Source organism: Melopsittacus undulatus, chromosome 12 (genome assembly GCF_012275295.1).
Source record: "Melopsittacus undulatus isolate bMelUnd1 chromosome 12, bMelUnd1.mat.Z, whole genome shotgun sequence".
In the NCBI taxonomy this organism is placed as follows: domain Eukaryota; kingdom Metazoa; phylum Chordata; class Aves; order Psittaciformes; family Psittaculidae; genus Melopsittacus; species Melopsittacus undulatus.
In genome coordinates, this window is record NC_047538.1 from 8,609,157 (window position 1) to 8,631,186 (window position 22,030).

At 45.5% G+C, this 22,030-nt stretch overlaps 1 protein-coding gene across 1 annotated transcript in view; it reads right to left on the reverse strand.

Annotated features, from left to right (window-relative positions):
* The window catches only part of PRDM16 (PR/SET domain 16), a 151,970-nt gene extending 134,814 nt beyond the window's left edge, over window positions 1-17,156 (reverse strand). Inside the window, exon 1 of the mRNA XM_005143254.2 lies at window positions 16,815-17,156. Within this exon, the coding sequence (XP_005143311.1) occupies window positions 16,815-17,141 (327 nt within the window). The 5' untranslated portion in view covers window positions 17,142-17,156. The remainder of the gene's footprint in view (window positions 1-16,814) is intronic.
* Between the last annotated feature and the right edge of the window lie 4,874 nt (window positions 17,157-22,030).

The window sequence follows — 22,030 nt, forward strand, 5'->3', positions numbered from 1 at the left end:
CTAGGCTTATCCTGCACATGAAGACCCATTCCATCTATAGAGCTTGTTCTTTGTGGGAGTATTTGCCCCAGGATCATCAGCAGAAGAAGCTTTGTTGCTTCCCCTGTTCTTACACACACACCTTGGTCTCCTGCCAGCTGGTTTGCTTTCAAACCCTAAATACACTGATACTTACAGACTTTCTATAGGAGGCTAACACACTCTGCTTAAACAAAATGGTCAGATCAAGGCTTTCTGGACACTGGGAGAAGCTGGTACCGCTTCAGAGAGAGAAGAGAGTTTCCCAAAGCCTGTAATTTCAATAGGAATTGACCCTGCATATGCCATTTTGATATAAAAGTGTGCCCCATCCCTGGCAGTGCTCAAGGCCAGGTTGGACCCAGGGGCTTGGAGCAACCTGCTGTGGTGGAAGGTGTCCCTGCCCATGGCAGGGGTTGGAACTGGATGAGCTTTAAGGTCCCTTCCAACCCAAACCAGGCTGGGATTCTATAAACTGCACTGGATGAGGCTTTGGATGATCAGGATGAACAAGTTCTAGTCTAAATGGTGCTGCCTTTCTCCACCTCCCCACATAAATGTGGTGTCTGCCAGACACTGACTGCTCATGTGCTGATCTTAGAGCCTCATTCACCACTGTTCTCTTCTGCATAAAACACTACATGTTCATTTAAGGGTTCAGTCGTCCCTGTACCCCTGCTGCCAGCCTCAAAGGGTGTCTCCTTCTCCTTTACATGGGGGAGACTGAAAGATCCCGGGTTGGACATGAGCAAAAGGCACAGAGAACAGACGAGCACAGAATCTCCTCTACCACAGCCACCACCAGCCTCCAGCTTTAATGCCTCACCCCATGAGTAACAGGAAAACACCACCCATGACAGCAGCTCCCTCCTGCTGCTGGGTGCACACAACCTGTTTGAGCATCAGTGATTTGTGTGTGCAAAGGCAAAAGCAGCCTCCTCACCCTGCACATCTGGCTGAGCACAACCTCTTCCATGCTCTCACTGCGGCAGAGTCCTCCAGCCTTTCCCTTTCTCCCTCCTCTCTGCATCCAAGACAAGCAGCCCAGTGATCACCTGCAATGGCAGCCACAGAGGGTGACCTGAGCCCTAGAGCTATGGCTGGAACAAATGAGAGAGCTTAACTAGAGCAAGACTGGCATAAAAAGGAAAGAGAAAAAAAGAGAGGAACAAAGATTCCGTCCAATTTGCTCTTTTCGGCATTGTAAAAACTGGCCTGTTTCCCAGTATATCACTCTGCCATTGAATAAGGTCAATTGCAGAGCAGTTCTTCAGTCATCCTGATGGGTTTTCATGAGAAAGTGAATGGAGTGCAAATTAGCCAAAGTCGTCACAAGCTTTTTTACTGTCACTCTAAGCCTGACAGTCCAAAGGAAAATGAGGATTAATAAATCTAACGAACTTTCTCCATTATCCAGGCCAGGTTAGGAAACTATTTATTGTCTCTCTTTTTCTGTGTTTCATCCATTTTGCCTACTGTGGTGAAGCATTTCAAGAAGAAAGAAACAACAGACGCATGCACACACACTTGCATGCACACACGGAGCTTAACCTCTCCTCTGTGCCAGACAGAGCACGGACATACCAGAGAAGAAAGGCACTGGCATCCTGCAAGCAAAGCTAGAGCTTAAAGTGATTCTACCTTGTACATACCACGCAGTTTTATATGGGTCCTTGCAGCTGCTGATTTCCATTAACTAATACGTGTTCAATGTGCTAACCGTACAGGTTTTATGGGAGAAGGCATAATGACTGCTAGCAAGTCTTAAAAATTACCTCTTTTTTAAGAGGAAAAGACTGGTTTGAAGTTAAGGGGGAATACTTTTAATGACTGTATCCACATGTGTGAAGTACATTCTAGTGTGGTTTCAACATGATGATTGCTTTAATAGAACAAGGCATCGCAGTAGCCCCTGGCCCAGAATGCAAATCTTTCCTAATTTATTAACATCATTTGTATTTGGGTAGCTTTTGGAAAACTGGTTTAACTAAGAGAGAATTGCCTGCACCATTCTCAGACCCAGGAGGTCACAGCAAGCCTATCACCAAAGTGATGCAAAGGACCTTCAGTGCTTTTGTTTGGGAGGTTTAAGCATGTGTGTGTCCATATGGATGTATGCAAGTCCAGCATGATGAAAACTGCCCCACTTCAAGCTGGACAAAATGTTATCCCATGTAACTTCTAAAACATTGCTATTAGTACAATAGTTTCAATTCAACCATCTCAGAGTCCTTCAAAGCTTTCCCAAACCAGGCCTCGCACTGTCTGAAATAGATGTGTTTTCAGCATCCAAGCCTTAAGCACTTTCACATCTGCAGTAAAACAGGTGGGGAAAGGAGACAAAGAAATCAGTCCCTTGCTGATGTCCCTGGCAATAAATACCTGGGATGAGCGGCACAGATTTCAGGTCAACCAGCTCCTACTGTAACCTTGCAAAAGGTGCTCAAACTCCTGAGGATCAGAAATTCACTGATGCTGGATGCAAGCAAAGCTGGGCACAAAAAGTCCCCCTCACATTACAATTAAGGACAAAGATGATGAGATTGAACAGACACACAAAACCAACAACTCTTCAGACTAAAATGCTGAACATCAATGCTAGTTACAGCCTAAAGTGATGTGATTTTTCATCTTGCTTCTGGTAACCATGAAAACTCACTGCAAATCCTGCTCCTTGGCTTTGTGTTGGTACTGAGGGTAAGCTTACTCCTCTCCCATCGTAATCTGCCAAACTTCTTCCATTAATAAGATGGGAAAAGGTCAAAGAGGAAAATGCAACATTTCATTCTGGAAGCTACTGAAACAATATTTGCTTTAATTTCTTCCATTTTGCTTTGGGATAATCAGAATTGCACTAAAGGAATTATGAAGTACATAGCTGGACACATTCATGGCTGCAGAGGGGAACAGACCAGCTTAAAGCCTGAGTCTGCTGAGCCAAGAGTCTGCTTTACACTGTTTGTACCTTTCATGTGGAGACACTTCTCAGAATGAATTCCCCCTGAGGAAGCTCATGCCATGGCCTGAGTAACCAAAGGAAAATTGTTTAGCATTCAAAGCAATCTGGGGTTTGTTGAGATTTCCCTTCTGCTTTTACAGTCACTTGTCATTCCATTTAATAAGAGAGAAAACTTTCCTGACCACCTAAATTATGCCATTCAAGATATTAAGGAAAACACACATACCCAAAGTAAAGGTAAAATTATGCTGCAATCATCAAATCAGCCTTCTCTTCTTTATCCCATCTGTATATTCTCCTTGTAAATGCTCCAGAATTGGTTAGAAAGCTACACGGGCAGCACAGTCCTACCTGCTCACCACTTCAATTGCTGGTATTTTAATCTCATCAAAGAAGTGGGTTTTTCTTCCTGCTGTTTTGACTTTGCTGTCTCTCAGTCTTGTCACATTCACTAGTTTTGAATAAGTGCAGAACTTGCATTTACAGAATTTGCAATCTGCAAGATTGTTTAAGTGATTTATCAAATACTTTGATTGAACACTTATTGCTGTTCCAGTTCTGAATCTCATTTAAATTGACTGGGCTTGACATAAGCCTTTAGAGTGAGCACAGAAACGAGTCTGGGCTGTGGCATGGGGGGAATAATGTTCCACCTCCAGCCACAGCACTTCTGGAGTTGCACACTGATAAAATCAGCCTTCAGCAGCACCTCCTGGCTGATAAAACCAGAATACCAACAGTCAGGTTTTATCTTACTAATGTCTCTGCAGGTAAGTTTGTCATACACAGCATCAGCATCACCCAGGCTTCTGAAACAGAAACTCAGTATTATGATGGAGCCAAATGCTCCATCACTTTGGTGTGCTCTGCACAGCCACAATGACCATGTTACTTAAGTTACAATCACTTTGCATTCACAGACAACATCCAGACCACATTAATGCGGATCTCGAGAGAGCTTTGAAATACTTGCAAAGTTGAAGAACACTGAATTCTTGTGATCAAATGGATGATGCACCTCTGGGGATACTGAGCAAACTGAGGACAAAGGGGTTGGAAGATCCATCTAGAAACCTAATGCCCCAACACCAGCAGGGATGCAGCAAAACTCTTCCCATCACATCAGAAACACAATCACGGCCAAGCATCATTGGAAGGTATCTTTTATAATACGAAAACCACCTCCAACCACAAACTTCCTTTGCATTTACCACTGATTCTATACAAAGTGCACACCCTGCATAAACCTGTAGCATGTTGTTTGTATTTACCCTGCTCCAAAGATAGTATTCAACAGATGAAATAACCGAAGCTGCTGGATGTGGCTCCAGTGACTGCACTGGTGATTGCACGCATTCAGTGCACAGAGGCACGAGCCAGCTCTGACAAGGAGGGGAAGGTTCTTACAGCTGCACTGAGAAACCCTCAGCTTTGAAACTGTTCCATCCACCCCAGGCCTCACCACAAGCTGCCCTCCACAGACCCACATCCATCCGCATCAGAGGTCGGTAGACCTGGCATCCCCTCAGAACAAGTACATATTTACTGCCTCTGCTCCTCATTTTGCTTTTGATTTTCCAGAGCTTTACCCCATCACCTAACAGCTGCCCTCACCTGTTCAGTGCTTTGTGGAGATGCTCTCTGAAATTCACTGTTAGCATCTTAAATTTAGGCAAGACAGGGGCTTCCCTATTGCCTCATCATTGAAGGTCGAACAAATCCAGCCTGAAAGGACGTTTGCTGTCTGCCACATCACTTGCAATGGTACAGCTATTTAGAACCAAAACTTAGAAGTTAATGAAAGTCCACAAATGCTCTAATAAACCTCTTCAAAAATAAGCAGCAGAGGAGGGACAAAGCCAGAGCAGATTTCAAGCACCAGGACTCTGAGGTGATCAGATACAGACTTTTCATCGCTAATAACAAGCACCAAAGATAGAACAAATGAAGAGAATGTGTTTCAGTTCCTAAGAGATTAACATTACATGCTCTTGCACCATAACGGTTGTTGAGCCTTTCTTACTAAACCTGTTGTCTTTCAGGCTCATGGCATTTTCAATGCTTCCTCCAAACTCATGTGGGATAATGCACTTCCAAAAAGTAGGCTCTAGGTATGCACATTCTTAAAAATCAACCACTCAACACGCATCCAAATAAAAGTGAGCTTTCCTACCCATTTTCCCCAAGAAAGGAAGCTCAGAGCCCTTTTATGCATTGTGAATGGCCCACCTAATTTAGACTGAATTATACCCTAACCTTCATTTCCCCTTTACTTCTTTGCTCCATTCAGCAGTTTCTGACTTCAGCTAATTCACTAACAATCCCAGCTGGTCCTTCCCAGCTCCCAGTTCTTTAGCACATTGTCCAAGGAAACTATGTGCTCCCATCTACACTGGTATTCCACTCTCCAATTAACCTACTGCTGAGAGGCTTTACCCCTTTCCACCATCCATTCCTCTGCACATACATTTGGTTTTAACCTTTTACTTCTTGAACTGAAGTTTGTGAGCTCTCTCCCAGGTGAGGTGGTGTTAAACTGCTTTGCTACATGTGGTGCTGGTTACACAGAACACAACCCACCATCATGAGGCAACAGCCAGGGAAAAACAACCTGCTTGCCCTACAATGCATTTCAAAGCCAAGTATTAAGACACGGATGTTTAAGATACAAGTAAGCAAATAGCAAAAGGAGCTTCAACACTTGCTGCATGACAGGCAGATGCTTGTTGCTATTACTGAAGCCATGCAGAGGGGCTAAGGAGGTAGGGTGAGCATTTGATCCATGCAGCCCTGCACAGCAGCACTCGAGACATGCACATGGATTTTCCATTCTCATTAAAAACAATCACCCCCTTTCCCATCACACAATTATGGCTTGGATGACAACAAAGTGAATGCCTGTACCCAGGCAACCACGTGGCCCTTACTGTGAGAGTTTTACCACATCTGCAGAGGGAACAGTCTTAAACACGTCTGTATCTCACGTGTGTTTGACCAGTTACTTCAGTACACCATTCTGTCTAAGGAGGACAAAGCTGAGCCTGGTTCCTGGGAGCCTGAGCTCATCTGCTTGCACAGACACAATAAACCAGGCTAGAAACAGTTCTGCTTCTCAAGAGCTAGGCCAGAACTTCAACATCTTGGAGTCCCTCATCCAACAGCTATGTAACTGCACACAGCAAACATTACTAAACCTCACTCCATCAGACCAGAGACCTGTCTTTGCTATGGTATCTGCACATAGCCCCTCCTGATAAAGATGTGTCCTCCTTTTTTACTTCAACTATTGCAGTTGTTCCAAACCCTCTCTTCTCCTGTAGATTAAGACCACATTTTAAAGACCTGAACATCAATGTATGCTTCCCAAGAGCCATTCAGCATTCAGCTTTCTGACACAACGCCAAGTGTCTTCTCTCTAGGTAAATGCGCAGGTCTCACTGTTGACAAGATCCCAGATAAAATGAAGATAGTGAAAGTGTAATTGATGGCTATTAAACACCCACCTCCCCCCAGCCCTTCCTTCTGTACATTTGCTTAGAACCAAGTGAGCATAATAGCAGCACAGGGCTCAGAAAGTGGTTTTCAGAACCAGGCAGTGAGAAAGTCAATACGGAGCAGTGTGTCCATTTGTTTTGATTTATCTCACTAACTTCAATTGACAGTTAATTCATCAGAGTAGGAAAATGCCAGTCTAGTGAAAACACAACTCATGAAGGAGAGAGAACCGAGTGGAAAACACAGAGTGGGGATAATACAGGTAATAAATTAAAGGATACAGTATCAGTATTTTATCATTCACATTCTCAATTCACTATATTTCTGCTCCTGCCAATTACAGTTTATAGTAAGCAGTAAATTTACACATGCTGATATATATCAGCACATATATATGTATATATATACACATCTGCTGCTATATATCACACACACACACACAAGGCCTTTACAAAATGAAGCTACTTTGAAAACCAGGCTAAGGCAGGGAAAGAAATCCCTTTGGCTCCAATTTCTAAACCTGAAACTTGCAGCAGGAAGTCACCACCGAAGCCTGTATAAACTGCAGCAAGATGAGAACTTACCCCATGAACGGTGGCTTGGACCTAAACCCCACAAAACCAGTAAAGAGGCTGGCAATGAGATCTGCAAACGCGATGCTGGCACCGCGCTGCCCAGAACCTGCATGTGGGGCTCTTACCTGGGGACACCGTTCAGTGTTATCAGTTATCACTGTTACCAGGACTTTGGATATCTACACTTGCTCCTCTCCACACTCAGCAAATCCAAATGTCTCAGTTCTTCCTCCTAAAACAGCCACTCAATCCTCTTGGAAGTTTTTGCTGCCCTCTCATACTCTTTCCCCCATACCTGTGTTGTGAGCACCAGCCTGGAGCTCAGCATCACACAGACACAGCTCAGCTCACTCTTCCCTGGACACACCAAATGACATGACCACACATTTATCTAAATGGAGTTAACCTGCGATTGGTTCTGCCTCTCCTTGGTGCTGCTGGTCCACCCAGCACTAAAACCCAATACTGCTCCAAAGAACAGGGACAACTTGACACAGATCTGAACTTCCTGCCTTGTTTTAATCAAGCTTTAGGCTTATTAAAACCCAACACAGCTGCAGTGGTCTATAAGAAATTAAGCTTCTTTCTATCCATTTCCCAGGAAACTGGAAAAGAGCCAAAAATAATCCATCCTGTTTAAACTATGTGCATTTTGCCTCGCCAACTCCCCTTTATCTCCCTTCACACTGCTGAAATTCATTCTGGAGATGATATAAGCACTTACGAATAGCAAAAGATAACTTGTGAGTGGAAGTGTCTGTAAATCACTACTTAGAACAATACTTTAGCTAGTATTTAAGGGATGAGATACACACATCTCTTGTTTGAATCCAAGTAAATAGACAAGATGCAAGCTTTGTAACAGTGCAGTCCTTGTGCATTATTAAGCTTCCTCAATAAGAGATTAAACACAACCACTGCTGGGAGCAAAAATAAGGATCCCATCAGTTCATACTACTGGTTAAAAGACTGCAAGGGCACAAATACGGGCTGGCAATGGAGAAGATACAAAGAAATCACAGCCTGAACTTTCACCCAAACAGGGAAAGGAAACCAGAAGCCTTCCCAAGGTTTAGGGCAGCCAAGATGGTTCTGATCTAATCACAACCCGATCCATTTGAAGGCTTTGCCCTGTGGCTCATTTGCCCAATTCCATCCTTTACCTCTCCCGTCTTCTTCACCAAACCCCTGAACTATTCCAGAAATACACCTATTCAAATAATCTACCAAAGATGCAAACCCTGCTGGTGTTACAGCTTTACATGGAGACACTCCTGCCCCTCGCATGGCCCAGCCATCTGCTGTCAGCCTTTGTGCTTCCTCAACTGACAGCAGAAGACACTCATACAGTGAGTAATACAGCACTGGTAATAACCACCACTACCAATAGCAAAGCCTAAGTCACTGGAGCTGCATTTAATTCCTCCCTTGTAAAAGCTTTCAAGTGAACCCAAAGTTATCCACCACAATGGTTCCAGTTTTACAGACAAGGGCTCCCCCAATCACCTGAGCAGCCTGTGATCTAACAGGAATGCTTTGAACAGGAATGCTTCAAAGTTGTTAAAAACCAGGGTTTTGTGACATAAAAGATGAAGAGAAATGAAAGGTAAGAGCACTAAAAAGATATCTGATGTCTAATGGTATTGGGGGGGAATTATCCAATTCCACCAAGGCAAACAGCAGCTGCCTGCATGGTACAGGCAGGATATTCACCCAAACTACAGCTGGCAAATCTCCCCTCCTTCAAGAGACAAACAGCTATGCCCCTCCTCACAGCGAGTCCTTTGGACTATGGCTCTTGCCAGCTAGAAGTGGACCACTTCACATCCAGCCCTTTGACACCTGAACAGGGTTTCAGCTCTTGCAGCACTGACACCATGCAGCTCTGCTGCACAAAACTACCTTCAGTACACACGGATGTAAACCAATAAACTGGGTTTAAGTTTGTGAGAACCCCTGGTTAACAGCTCTGAAAAGCTGGAGCCCATCCTGCTGCCAGGCACATCCCATGCCTCATCCCTGCATCCCACAGGACATGCTGGACAGCCATCACCCAGCCTCTGTGTAACAGCAGCATAGGCAGGGACCCCCTTACAGCTCAGACCTACCACTTTCTGACCTCAAGGAGGTTTATCCAGTTCCCCACACCACTCTTCCAAACATTTGGCTTTGGTCATTCCCCCCCCCCCTTCCCTTACTCCAAGTTTAAGGCAGTTCACCACTTACGATCATTTACAGCTTACATCTCAGTAAATCCAGAAGGTGTCTGATGAAAAAGAGGGACTAGCCAAGCATCTTAATCCCCCTGTTCATTCATGCTCTCTGTAATGTTCTTTCAGGCCTCTGCTGAGAGACTAGGCTGAAATGAAGGCTGATAAATTAGTCTGGAGGGAAACAAGGCAGATTCTGCTTGTAAAAGGTCATTCCAACTTTGTTCTGGGTGAGGGTTTATCTTGACTGCAGCTGCGACAGACAATGGCCGGGGCCTAAATGGCAGAAATCCTAGCTCTGCTCATGAAATTACTGTGCTGATAAGGTAGAATGGACTTCAGTGAGATCTAAATGGGAAAAGGGAGGTGGGGGACAAGGGTGAGATGTAGGTATTTTTGAACATGATTGAACAGGGATGACACAATAAGATGTACAATTAAAGCAATGACTTGCCCTGGCATTATCTGAAAGTGAAGAAACATAGTGCTCGCTAATCAGATCCAACGGAAGAAAATACCCACTTCTGTGTGCTGAACAACTGCCTCGGTACAAACACAGGCACCAGTGGCTGAACACTGCAGTTTCTAGACCAGAAAGCAAATAAAACACATTAAACACAAAGGTGGTTCTTAAAGATCAGGGCTTCGGACTACAGCAGCATTTACTACACACAGTGCTGCCTCCAGGGCACACTGGGATTCACTTCACTGGCACCGGGTTGCCAGGAGCAGCCTGTGCTTCTCTGGGGCAAACAGAATGAGCTCTGACGTGTACACAGACGGGAGGAAAAGGCCTCTCCCTTACTTACACATCCCACTTGAAGGTGCATGTCCCCAGTCAGTGCAAACACATTAAACAGACAGTGTACTGTCACCCACCTGGAACCCCGTTAGACCAAGCAGCTCCCACTGCTGTGCCTCAGACCATCCCGTTATCCCTTTGCTTTCAGAGAGATGCAGGAAATGGAGAGAGATGCACAAAGGGGAAGTGATCATTTTACAAGACTGCTTCCCAAAGCAGCTGACCTTAGGCACAGCTTGAGGAACAAAGCACACAGGTACCAGTAGGATTCCCTATGCATGGAAATGCTCCTTCTGCTCCACACTTCCCTGAGCACCAGACCTCCTGCAGATGTGCTCCTTCCACTAAGGCTTCTGAAGGTGACTCAAGCTTAGCCTCAACCCTTCCTTGGATAAACAACCCACGGTTTTCAAAGTAGTAAACTGAGTGCAAGGATCCTCTCCTTTTGTAGGGGTCCCAATGCTTTGCTGTGATGAAATACACAAAAGAAGAAAGGATGAGTAGGTAAATGCTATGTTAACAAGTGAAGAACAAGGACCCACCTATGTCCTGCTACTTCAGAAAGTGACAGACACAGCTTTTCACTTCCTCCTCTCCATACAACAACATAACTCCCTCATCTCCAGTGCCAGATCAGAAACAACCGAGGTGCCAAAATGTGTAAAGCACTAAATTCCACAAAGTAGGAGTTGCTAAATGTAGTTCTCTGCATTTTTGGTGCTGCTCCATATTTGCTACAGGAAGAGGAGAATGGCACCAAATTATGCAAAGCACATGATTTCCCTACAAGTAATTAACATCACATTTCCCTCTGAAATTCCACTGTTGCTGCTTCTTGTATGGCACAGATTGAGGTGAAGGGACCGAATTTACAGCCTTCAGACTTTATGGTTAACCAGGAACTCAGATGAGGTTCACTGAAAGGTTTGCTCATGGCACAAGTCTGGAGTTTAAACACAGCTCTAAGTATTCAAGCCTTGACTCCAAGTTGCATAATGACTTCCTCTAATGTCTTAGCACAAGGTTGCCGGAACTCAGGGGCTGGGGATAAGATACACAGGAAAAGGACCATGGAAAGTAACGAGTGAACACCTGAAACACAGAGTACAGGACAGTACAAGTGTGAGCAGCCTACCTGTAAGGAAAGGTTCGGCAGCTCTGACCTCAGCTGTTGGCTCCCAAGCTCACCAGAGAACTTGGGGACGTTCCTGCATTGCTGCTGGAGCCCTCACTGCCATGCTAGGACAGGTACCAGTGAACAGTCTAAGAACCGTCTTCTCAAACAGCATCCCCATCACCACACAGAGGTGCAAAGCAAGTTATGGCCCATTCCTTCCACCTTCTGAAATGGCAACCGAAGGAGGCCACCAAGCTGTGCCTCCTTTAAAGCCCCCCATATATTTACAGTTTAACTTATTGATCACCTCCTTTACAGAAGCCACTGTGTTCCACCAGGCTGGCTTTCCTGGGAACACACAAAATAAAGGTTGGATTCCTGGCTAGGGTAACATTCCAGGGGAAGAAGCAATGCCCTGTATTCTGCAAGGCTTCTGACAACAAACTGAGCTATTTTCAAGCCCTGTGGTCACCAGTGAGCTTTTAGCAGGGTTTCCTTTCCTCCCTTTTCCCCCTATTTCCCCCTTTCAGCTGGATGATAAAAGCTGCTCCACAAGTTGGGATTCACGGATGGCTCCCGAAGACCAAAAGAAAATATTTATTTCCTTTTTCTGCTTGTGAATCAGAAGGTTCTATTTAAAGAAAGTGCCCTCTGCCGGATTGCTCATGAGTTATTACCCCTTATGGAAATAAAGGAGAGCTATCAGGAGGTATTCTTAGTCATTCCCTTCCCCTGTCTCTTCTGGGGTTTTTTCCTTCATTCCTTATATACCCATGTTTTAGAGACGTGCCTAAGATAGAGCAAGAGATCTTGGCATTCCTGGGCCTAAAAAAGACTTCCTCTTTTAACCCTGACATTGAAGCATTTGATGAAACATCAAAAATGGCACAAATCTCAGCTGCTTCACTTGGATGTCAAAAGGTGCATTTTTCATTTCTATCCAAGGTTGAAATTAATAGATTAACCCCCCAATGGATGCAGTTGTAGTGAATGGGACTTTGCCTTTGATACAATAAGCAGCTTCCCCTGATCCCTCCTCCCTGCTTTATCTTTGCTGCTCCTTTTCTGAATCAAAAGCCAGCAGCATGGGCCTACTGGCATGTCTTTAACACCAGGTATAGGACTGACAGACCTGGAAGCTGACACTTCCCTTCCTCACGATGGTCCCTGACACCAGAACAAACCCATATACCATGGGGGAAGTGGAAGTGTTGATGCTCTCGCCATGGCTGTTCTCTGGAAAGGGGACAGTATCTACCATGTACAAAGCTGAGCAGCTTCACTGGCCCATAATCGTATTTAAAATACTCCGGGTTCAGTGAGTCCTTTTTCCTCTTTTTTACCTTTTTTTCCTCACTTAAGTGCCAGGTTTCAGTCTAAAGCAAAGTCTGTCTGGAGTTTTATACCACATGTATATAGCTTCTGACTGCTGGTGGCTCAGGGCATATCAGGGAAGCCCCAGAGTGCTCTTAGGTTCTGCTTACCTTATGAACCCACGGATCCCTTCTCTCTCTGCATCACTGCAGCCAAACAAAACTCTGAGGAGCTGTGGAGTAACCTTGCATGGGAAATGTTTTCTGTGTAGGTAACACGCTCCAGCCAGGGAATGGCCATGCACACCATTCCTCAGCCCCTTCCAGCACTGCTCATTCCCTGCAACAGCATTAGATGTGGTTTTGGAAACAGCAATTCATAAGCTCTTTCTCCCTGAGCGATAGAAGCTGTTCTAGTAACATTACTCTCCAGCCAAAGGCAAAGGCAGGGGCCAGAGAAAAGGAATGAATCAGAAGACACATCAAGAGAAGCTACAAGGAAATATCATCACATCCTTTCAGTCTGAAAGTTGAAGGAACATCAGTGAAAGATGAGTGCAAACAGGGCTGGGGATTTCTTTGCTCATTTAAAGGACTCTTACTCCTTTTAGCATCTATTGTTAACAGGACAACCAAGAACATGCTGCTTTAACACACTGAATCAGCTTTTAAAGTGCAACGAGGGAATTTGGGCTCTGTGTTCTTTTAACTGGGAAGCATGACAAAAGCATCACAGTTAGAAGAATGCTTGGAGTCTCGTTCCTAATATTTCTTAGGCTTGAGGAAACACAAGCTCATCCTTCTCTCAGCAACCAGGACCCATTGTGTGAAGTAAATTTTCCTTGGCACTTAGGAGTCTAAAAATCAAACAAACCAACCCCAAAATCTCTTCCCTTTCCCCCAGTTTAAATATTCCATTTCTTGGGAGCGGGGATGTTGAACTGCTCTGAATCACTGTCACTATAAAGCCGAGTTTTCCATTGGCACAGCTGGGAAGCCAGGAACGCCTGCTGCATCCTTAGCTGCCGGCTCTTTTTATTCCACAGTTATTTGTCTTTCATGGGACCGCTTCTATCTTCACCCAAATGTATTAAATCAAAGCACTGATTTTTCCCCTTACACGTCAGTCTCATGCTTCAGCAAATCATCTCTCTCAAAACATAAAACAAAGGAACTAATAACTATATTTTATTAATGCCATTTGCCCTGCAAAGCAAACTGAGCTAAAAGCTTAATTCCAAATTGCCTAGAATTCAACTGCCAGATTCCCCTCCAGGATGCGGTTCCCATTCTTTTCTCAATTAGCAAAATAAACTGTGCTATGACAAATATCATTATTTACTCAACAAAGTGATCAGAATCATTACTGATTCCTTTTTCTCTTTAGGACCCTGAGGCAGTAGAGGGAAAAGACGCTGTGATTTATTTGGGGGGCTCAGAATGGTGTGTTCTGTGTCAGCAGGCAAGGAAGTAATAGGATCAGGAGAGCAGAAATGCAATCATGACACACTAAATAACCACGAGGCTCTAGGCTTGGGTGGTGTCTTTTAGGGGAGAAAAGGTGGATAAACACGAGGAACACTGCAGTGTCAGGAGTGAGGCACAGAGGGAAAACGCACCACACACCATCCTGTACCGGCACTCAGTGAATCAGCTCCGGAACACCAACACATCTCATTCCTGTTTATGAAATGAGCATGAATCACTCCCTGCCATCCCCTGCTAAAACCCGTCAATAATGGGTGTGGTTTAATAGAAAGAGTATTTTTAAATACATATTCCACAAAGCGAATGTTGGAGGAAAAACACATAAAGAAACAGGATAGTGAAGACTTGTGCTCAAGCAGGACGTGTATCCAATGCAGCCGCAATCCTCCTGTCTGCCTAACAGGAAAAGCATCTATTACACATCACTTTCTTTGAAGATACGGCAAGTCAGACACGGCATTCCCTATTCCCTGAGCTGGTTTCGGCTGTGAGGGGGAATAACGAGCAAAGCCAAAAGTTTCAGCAAATCACATTCTTCTCCCACCTCCTGGAGCTCCATGTCTTACATCGGAGCCAGGTCCGGATCAAACAGTTCAGATGGAAAAAGAGCTGCCCCCTGCCTCCAAACAGCAGCCGTGTTTCGTGAGGACTTCAGAGCAGTACACTTAACTGCTTTGTGTCATTCTGATCTTCACAAACCTGCTCTGACTGAAGTCTGGAAAGAGAAAGTGGTTTCTGCAGTGTTAGTGCCTTGGGTAGAAGAGACAAATCCATTTTCAAATCAAAGGCCCTAACAGCACATTCCCCAGCCCATCCCCAGTGTTTGGGGTGGGTTTGTTCATTGGGGTTTTAATTACAGAAATGAGGGGAAAAAGATCTAAATTGGAACTGGCATTGTATTGTAATACACTGAGTTATCAAGCCTAAGCTTTAACTACAAAAACCCACAGAACAGCAATAAACACACGATCCCTGAGCACCTCCCCATAGTCTCCTCCAGCACGGTTTCACTCTTTATGCTACCCAGAGCAGACAGGCACGAGGATGTGTCCCCTTTCAACAGCACAAAGAGCAGTTTCCAGCAAAACTGAGACTGAGCTGAGCTCTGAGGCAGAAGCTGTTCCCTGTGAGGGTGCTGAGGCGCTGGCACAGGGTGCCCAGAGCAGCTGTGGCTGCCCCATCCCTGGCAGTGCTCAAGGGCAGGTTGGACACAGGGGCTTGGAGCAGCTGCTCCAGTGGAAGGGGTCCCTGCCCATGGCAGGGGTTGGAGCTGGAGGAGCTTTAAGGTCCCTTTGACCCAAACCAGTCTGGGATTCTATGAACCTCCTCCCCAGCTCTTCCCCTGCTGCCCACATTCTGCCTACTCAATTCTATTAACAGAGCACAGAAACACAACCCCAGTTAGTTTCCTCACACAAGTAACACCATGCGGAGCTGCCTAGGACATCTCCTTGAGGCTTTTCCAGCCTTACACTCAAAGGAGACAGCTCAGACACCAACACAGAAGCAGACAGTATGGATCACATGAATTCCCATTTACACAAGATGGTATCCACGTATGCTCTTCCCAAGGATAACGACACAGGCACTGAGTGACTGAGAACGGGTTTCTAAACTGCATTTAAACACAGTGGGAAGTGGAAAACTTCAGGAGGTATCTGTGAGTACAAGGGAAGTCAGAAAAGATAGCGGCAGGGTGGGTGTAAGACAGCATCTGAGGACACCTGATGGAGGACAAACAGTGTTCCCTTCAGGTATGAAATGTACCTGCCAAACCTGAGAACAAAGGAACCCGCTGCAATGGGAGCAGTACCCACAGAGTTTGTCCAATGACACTGAAAATAAGCAGTATCACAAAGTCAATGTGGAGTGTGAGTGAACAGATATGGCTTCTATCAGGGCTGGCATTCAGGGCAGTGGGTATGGGGAATGTTTCTTAAAGCATGAATGTAAATAGAGACTCTTATCAGAAATATAAAACAAGGACAAAGTTTCACCAAGGTCATAGAAGAACAAGAGATGTGCGTTACTCAAATCTGATCTGACGTCTAGCAGCCAAGGAGGACAGCACCAGGCTCCAAAACTCAGGCTTTAAAAGCACACAGAACCAACAATGCCACCTCCAAGAAGGGAATTCACCTTTCTGTAAGAGCCACTTCCACACTGCAGCCTACAAATAATCAATATTGCCTATGCCTAGAGGAGAATTGTGCTTAGTTCCACACACACCTTAAAGCGACTACTACAAGAGGAAATCTCAAGCTGCCGCAGACCTGTATCCTCCCCACAACAGGCAACTACTCCCAGTATATTAACAGGAATATATAACTCCAGTATATAACAGCTCTTAGGGAATAATGACTTTCACATTGCTTTATCTTTGCTGCAGAACAAGAACTCCAGAACATCTAAGGTGTTAATGGATACATGCTATTTCTCTATGGGCAGTTAATAACGGCAGCACAGCTAACATGGATGGGAAGTCAAAGGTAACACACCCAACTACAGAACATGATGCGACTCATCAGATTCCTTCCACTGTGACAAGTCCTGAACACAACCTGAAAATGACCAGCTCTTTAAGAAGTGACCCAACAGCATTTAAACCACCCTTCCAAACGGGGCTGGAGCAGCATCTGCAGCCCAAGAAGCTATCTTAAAAAGGATTTCTGCTGCTTTGTAAATCCTGCATGTAACGGGGGATGCAAAATAACACAGGGAATATGGCATTAGCAAAGTCACTGCTTCTGTCCTCAGCCAGGCAGGGCTCGGTCTCGCTTTATGAACAGTTTGCACAGAAGACAAATGAATGTGATTGTCACATTCAAGGCGCTTACCTCCCATCCAAAGTTTGTTTCCTTTAATGTGCTCCTCTGTACTGCCATATAGGGTCCAAATCTTTCCCCAACTTCAATCTTCTTTTTGGCCCAAATCCCTAGCCCTGCCCCTGGAATCGAAGATTCTCTGAGTTCAAAATCTGGTGGGATTGGAATGTCATCAGGAATGTAGACGGGAGCTTCGTAAGGTGAACCCTCCTTGGGAGTGAAGTCCTCACTGGTGGGAAAGGGTGATGGAGGTCCGACAGGAATGGGGGACATAATACTGTCCTCTGTTTCCTCCTCTGCGCTTTCGCCAGCAAGGAGATCAGGGTCGGTCTCGTACATATTATTTACAATCTCGCTGTCACCTGAAAGGGGAAACAGCAGAAAACACACTGAAATACCCACGTGAACATTGGTTAATCTCTTCCTGGGACAACGTTTCACAAAGCTGAGCTCGCATGCTCTAAGGATAACCCTCACTACAGGACTCAGGTAGGGCTGAGGTGAGAACCTTCACGCTGGTGGCACAACCTGCTCTGCTGCTCAAGGGTGGGATGGAAGCTAACTGCTGGCCTGCCACGTTATATGGGACTGGGGCTACTGCAGGCAATGCCTTTTAGTTAAAGGAAAGAGGGAAGAAAACACGGAAGAGCTGCTCCAGGTTCCCTGTAACCACCTATGGTTCAAACTGGCTCAGTATATTTTGTAGAGAAAATAAAGAGTAATTAAGGTAAAACCTGACTTAACAACTGTCTGCCCACTGAGTTCCTGAGGTCAAGGCATCACGCAACAGAAGCACGGCTGGCAGCCACCCCTCGGCAATGCACCTATCCAAGTGCAGCACTGGTCTGTAATACTGCTTTAAGACTACCATGTCCTCCGATGAGTGCTTTAAGCTACCACAGCACAGATATTGTTCCTGTCAACTCCATAGGATGAGGATCTCATGTGCAACAGCTACAACGGTCAAAGAGAAACCCCTGGAACACTGCACACCTTCTGTTCCTCACAACATCTCATAAACTAGAAACAAACGGATTAACCCAACAAAGCCAAAAGAACAGGAAACTCTCCAGCGCTCCCATCAGGAAGTGGTGATGTTCTGGAAGCATCTTTCAGGACTCCAGCACTTCCTAACATGAACTTTACTGTGAATAGTCACCAGAGCCCTGGTAAAGAGGAACTCAGGGTAAATAAACTGAGAACCAGGCCTCTGACTGTCCCACACTAACAGAAATAGAGTTTTGAAGGGCCTTTCTCTGGACATGGCCTCTGGATGTGAAGCATCCCTGCTGACCAGCTCCTACAGAACCCACCTCTGACCATGCCAGTGGGAACATGAAACAAGCTCGAGAAGCACAGTACAAAATCATATCTGAACATGCTAAAGTGAAAAGAGGGGGGAACAAACCCAAGCCCAAGGCAGCCTGAAATACAGCAGAGAGAGGAAGCTGAAAGAGTGAGAGTGGTAGACTCAGAGGGTAATAATGTTTGGGGACTTTTCCAAGAGGAGTCAATTGCTAAGCTGCAACATTCATATGTAATGAAAACTGAGCTTTTTTTCATCCAAAAAGGAAAAAAAAGGGGGGTTGGGGGGAAGGGAAACAGAAGAAGGGGAAAAGAAAAACACATTTGTCATACAATACAAGGAGCTGAAGTATTTTGGGAACAGATTTGCCATCTCTCAATTAAACATGAGGCAGCATGACTGTGCTTTCATTGCACAGTAGTTTCCACTATGATAACAAGTCCAACAACCGCCTCATTGTGGGCCCCGCAGCAGCGAGCGGACTCCCACAGTGCATGTTAATGCCTGACCCCGATGGCATGGGGGGAAGCAGCACCCAACCACACTTACAGCTCACACCGCACCATGAGGCACCTCCTGCTGCCAAACGGGAGCCACAAGAGCCGAGGCTCTGCTCCAGGTGTACATACTACACACACACACACACACAGGGCTCCTCTCCACCCTCAGAACACACCCCATGTGCAAGGCATCCCCTCCTCTGGGGTTTATTTGCCTTATGCCCAATAAAGACATCCCTGAGTTCGTGCCTGAGGAAGCCGGTGGCAGACCCGACTGAGGAGTGGGATTGGGATTCCTCTGCCAACATCCTCCTGCTCCAGCTCCCATCTGTTGTCCCTGGTAAGAAGTGCAGTCCTCCCTGCTCAAACACATCACCAGAACAAGCTCTCCGAAGCCCTGAAATACTTGTGGCTGCTGTAAATGTTTTCTCTCCCAGTATTAGCAAGTCAAATGATTCTGTACTCTGTGATTAGCCTCTCCTGCACTTAAGGAACAGGAATTCCAACTGAGCTGAAAAGCAAAACCAGGTTTAGTGGAGCACGACCTGTGGAAATTCCTGAATGACACAGGAACAGAGGCACCTCACTACTGAACACTGCGGATGTCTTCCCTTCTATGGGACAACTGGGCCAGCTCTGATTCGATTCTAATGGGGAGCTGAACCCACATCAGACTGACCTCACAGGTAATCTCCTCCTTCTGCCTTTTCAGTTGCTAAAATCAGTTATCAGGGACTGACTCCAATGTAAAACAACAGTGAGACAGAACACTTCTAGGTAACTGATACAAGACATACCCCATATGGCACCTGTGCGAGCAGAATCACCAAATGCTTATATATCTACATATGTGCATGCACGTTGGGTTTGCCCCCACTATCAAACAGATCATTACCTTTTACCTAGAGGAAGGTACCCCTGCCCATGGGCAGGGGGTTGAACATGGATGAGCTTTAAGGTCCCTTCCAACCCAAACCAGTCTGATTCTATGATTATTAGCAGAGCCATTCCTGTGCCCAGAGGTAACACAAGTGGTTAAAACCCCAGGGAACATCTTGCTCTTCAGGAACAACCTCCAGTTCTACCATTACAAGTCTGCTGGCTGCTCTTCGAGAGCTCTGTGTGGGACGTGGCCATCCACTGGTGACAACCACACTGTCCTACATCTGCCCCTCTTCTAACAGCAAGTACCACAATGCTCTGGGATGTCTGGTTATGTGAAAAGCAGTACAGAAATACAACTTGACCTTACTGTGATTGTCATGAAACTAAAATTAGTCCTTCAAAGCTCACTAGGAAAATCACTCCATAAAAAGACCCATTGAAAAGTTGCTTCCACAGATAATCAGATATGGGCTTAGGCTTAAAATCTGTGTGACACCAATGAGGTTCTGGCAACAATGAGAGTGATGCTTTAGTAGTGGTGAGAGACCTCATGAATAATCTATTTAGCAGCTGTAATAAAGCAAAAAGAAAGTCTGATGTTAAAGGAAATGGTGGTAGAAGAAACATGATGTGAGATTCTGGGGGGGTTGTGGGGTTTGTGTTTAGTTTTTAAGATGTTTATTAATATTAGATAATATTCTCCTATGGAAATGTCTATTATCTGAAACGATTAAACTTCATCTACACTCACAGACAACCCAATGAGCATCTCTGACTCCAGAAAGGCTCTGACAGCCTCATTCAGCTCAGAGTGCAAATACTTACATCAAGCAAGTACCTGCTTAACAACCACCACCAACCGTCTGGCTTCATTACTTCCAAATGTGGTGCTGCCCATTTACAGTTTACTTCAGGCAAGTTGCAGGTACCTGTCCTATATCCTGTACTCTGTATGGAGTTCTGCATGAGCCTGGATGCTCCCACTGTCCTGAGGCAGGCAGGAAGCTGGCAGCCAGGCGCAGCCACCACTCACCTACAAGTCACAAAGGACACCAGAAAGCATCAAACAGCACCCACTGGAGCAGTGACTTCAGAACAGTGAATGATCCTAGTGATCAGATTGCCACCTGATGGCCACAGCTGAAATACAATAGCAAAATCAGAAACCCAGTCCTTGCTTGGGCTGCATCTCCCTGACACCGGTTACACCAAGCCTGACCGCCACACATTCCAAGCCCTTTGTAGCACCAGGAGCTGGCACCTTGGCTCGCACAGGCTTCAGGATGCAGCTAAACAGACAAGTCAAGGCACCCAAGACAACCCTCAGTGAGGCTCTGCTATTCAGTTCATCTAGGAATGGTTTCCCAGTCACTCTACTGGTGACGATAACCAAGCGTTGGCAGGACAGGTCACCTACAAAGGCACATTCCTCTCAACACATTAGTAACCCCCTTCCCTCAATGGTATTAGGAACACTTGAAAGGGTTTGTATCTGTAAGCCAAAGACCCAAAATTCAGTGTGAGACCATCTCTGGAATATTTGGGTTTTCTTCTGGCAGAAAGGATGCAAATCCCTGCCCAACCTGTGGTGACAGGAATTAACTGCTCTTTCATTATGGATGGGGCTGAAGCGCTAAATGCTTCACAACCACACAAAAATGGCTTTTCCTCCCTCCACAGACAATATCAAATTTAACTGCAATGGCTGTAGAGAAAGGACAATAAAGAATAAGTTACTTAGGACTCTTGAGCAGGTCACACAATCTCTTTCCTCCCATCCCTTGCAAGATCCCATCTCCTCCACCTGAGCTCTTCTGGTAAGTACCCACAGCATCACTGGTGGATGCTGGTTGGAAAGCAGCACGTTCAGCAGCCAAAGCAGAAACTGCAGAGAGCAAGACCCCCACAGGCAGGGGGGCCAGTGCTCCACATGCTCCTCACCCTATGGATGATGATGCTTCACACACCTCCCACTGCCGCAGGAGCAAAAGGAAATGCAGCTTTAGGTGCACACTTGGAAACGTCTTTTTTCTCTTCCGTTCATGCAAACCCTTTGTCTTCACCAGGTTTACAGTTGGAAAAAGGCTCAGTGCAATAAATGTGCAGGGAGGGAAGTGGTCACAAATGGGAAGTGGTTTTGCCAACCTGTCGCTGTGCCAGAGTGCAGCACGATCTGCTCTGACCTCTCACAATCACACTGCCAGTGCAATCCTCCATTGAACCTGCAGGTTCATGGGCAATTCTGCACAACTTGCTGTGGTTTTGCCTATATTTTCCTCCATGGATGTTAAATGTATCTAGAAATATCCAGCTTGAAATCATGTTTTAGTTCCCTTTCAGTTATTGCTGATTCACACACACACCCCCCCAAATATTGGGCCTTGAAGAATAGATGACACTAATACATAAAGCACATTAGATATGTTTCTCAGTCAAGTAAGCCTGTTTCTTCTTTAGAATATGCCCAAAGGCTTTCACAAGCTCCCTGACTTCACCATCTGAAAAGCCCACCCGCCAATGCTACAGTTGTTAACTGA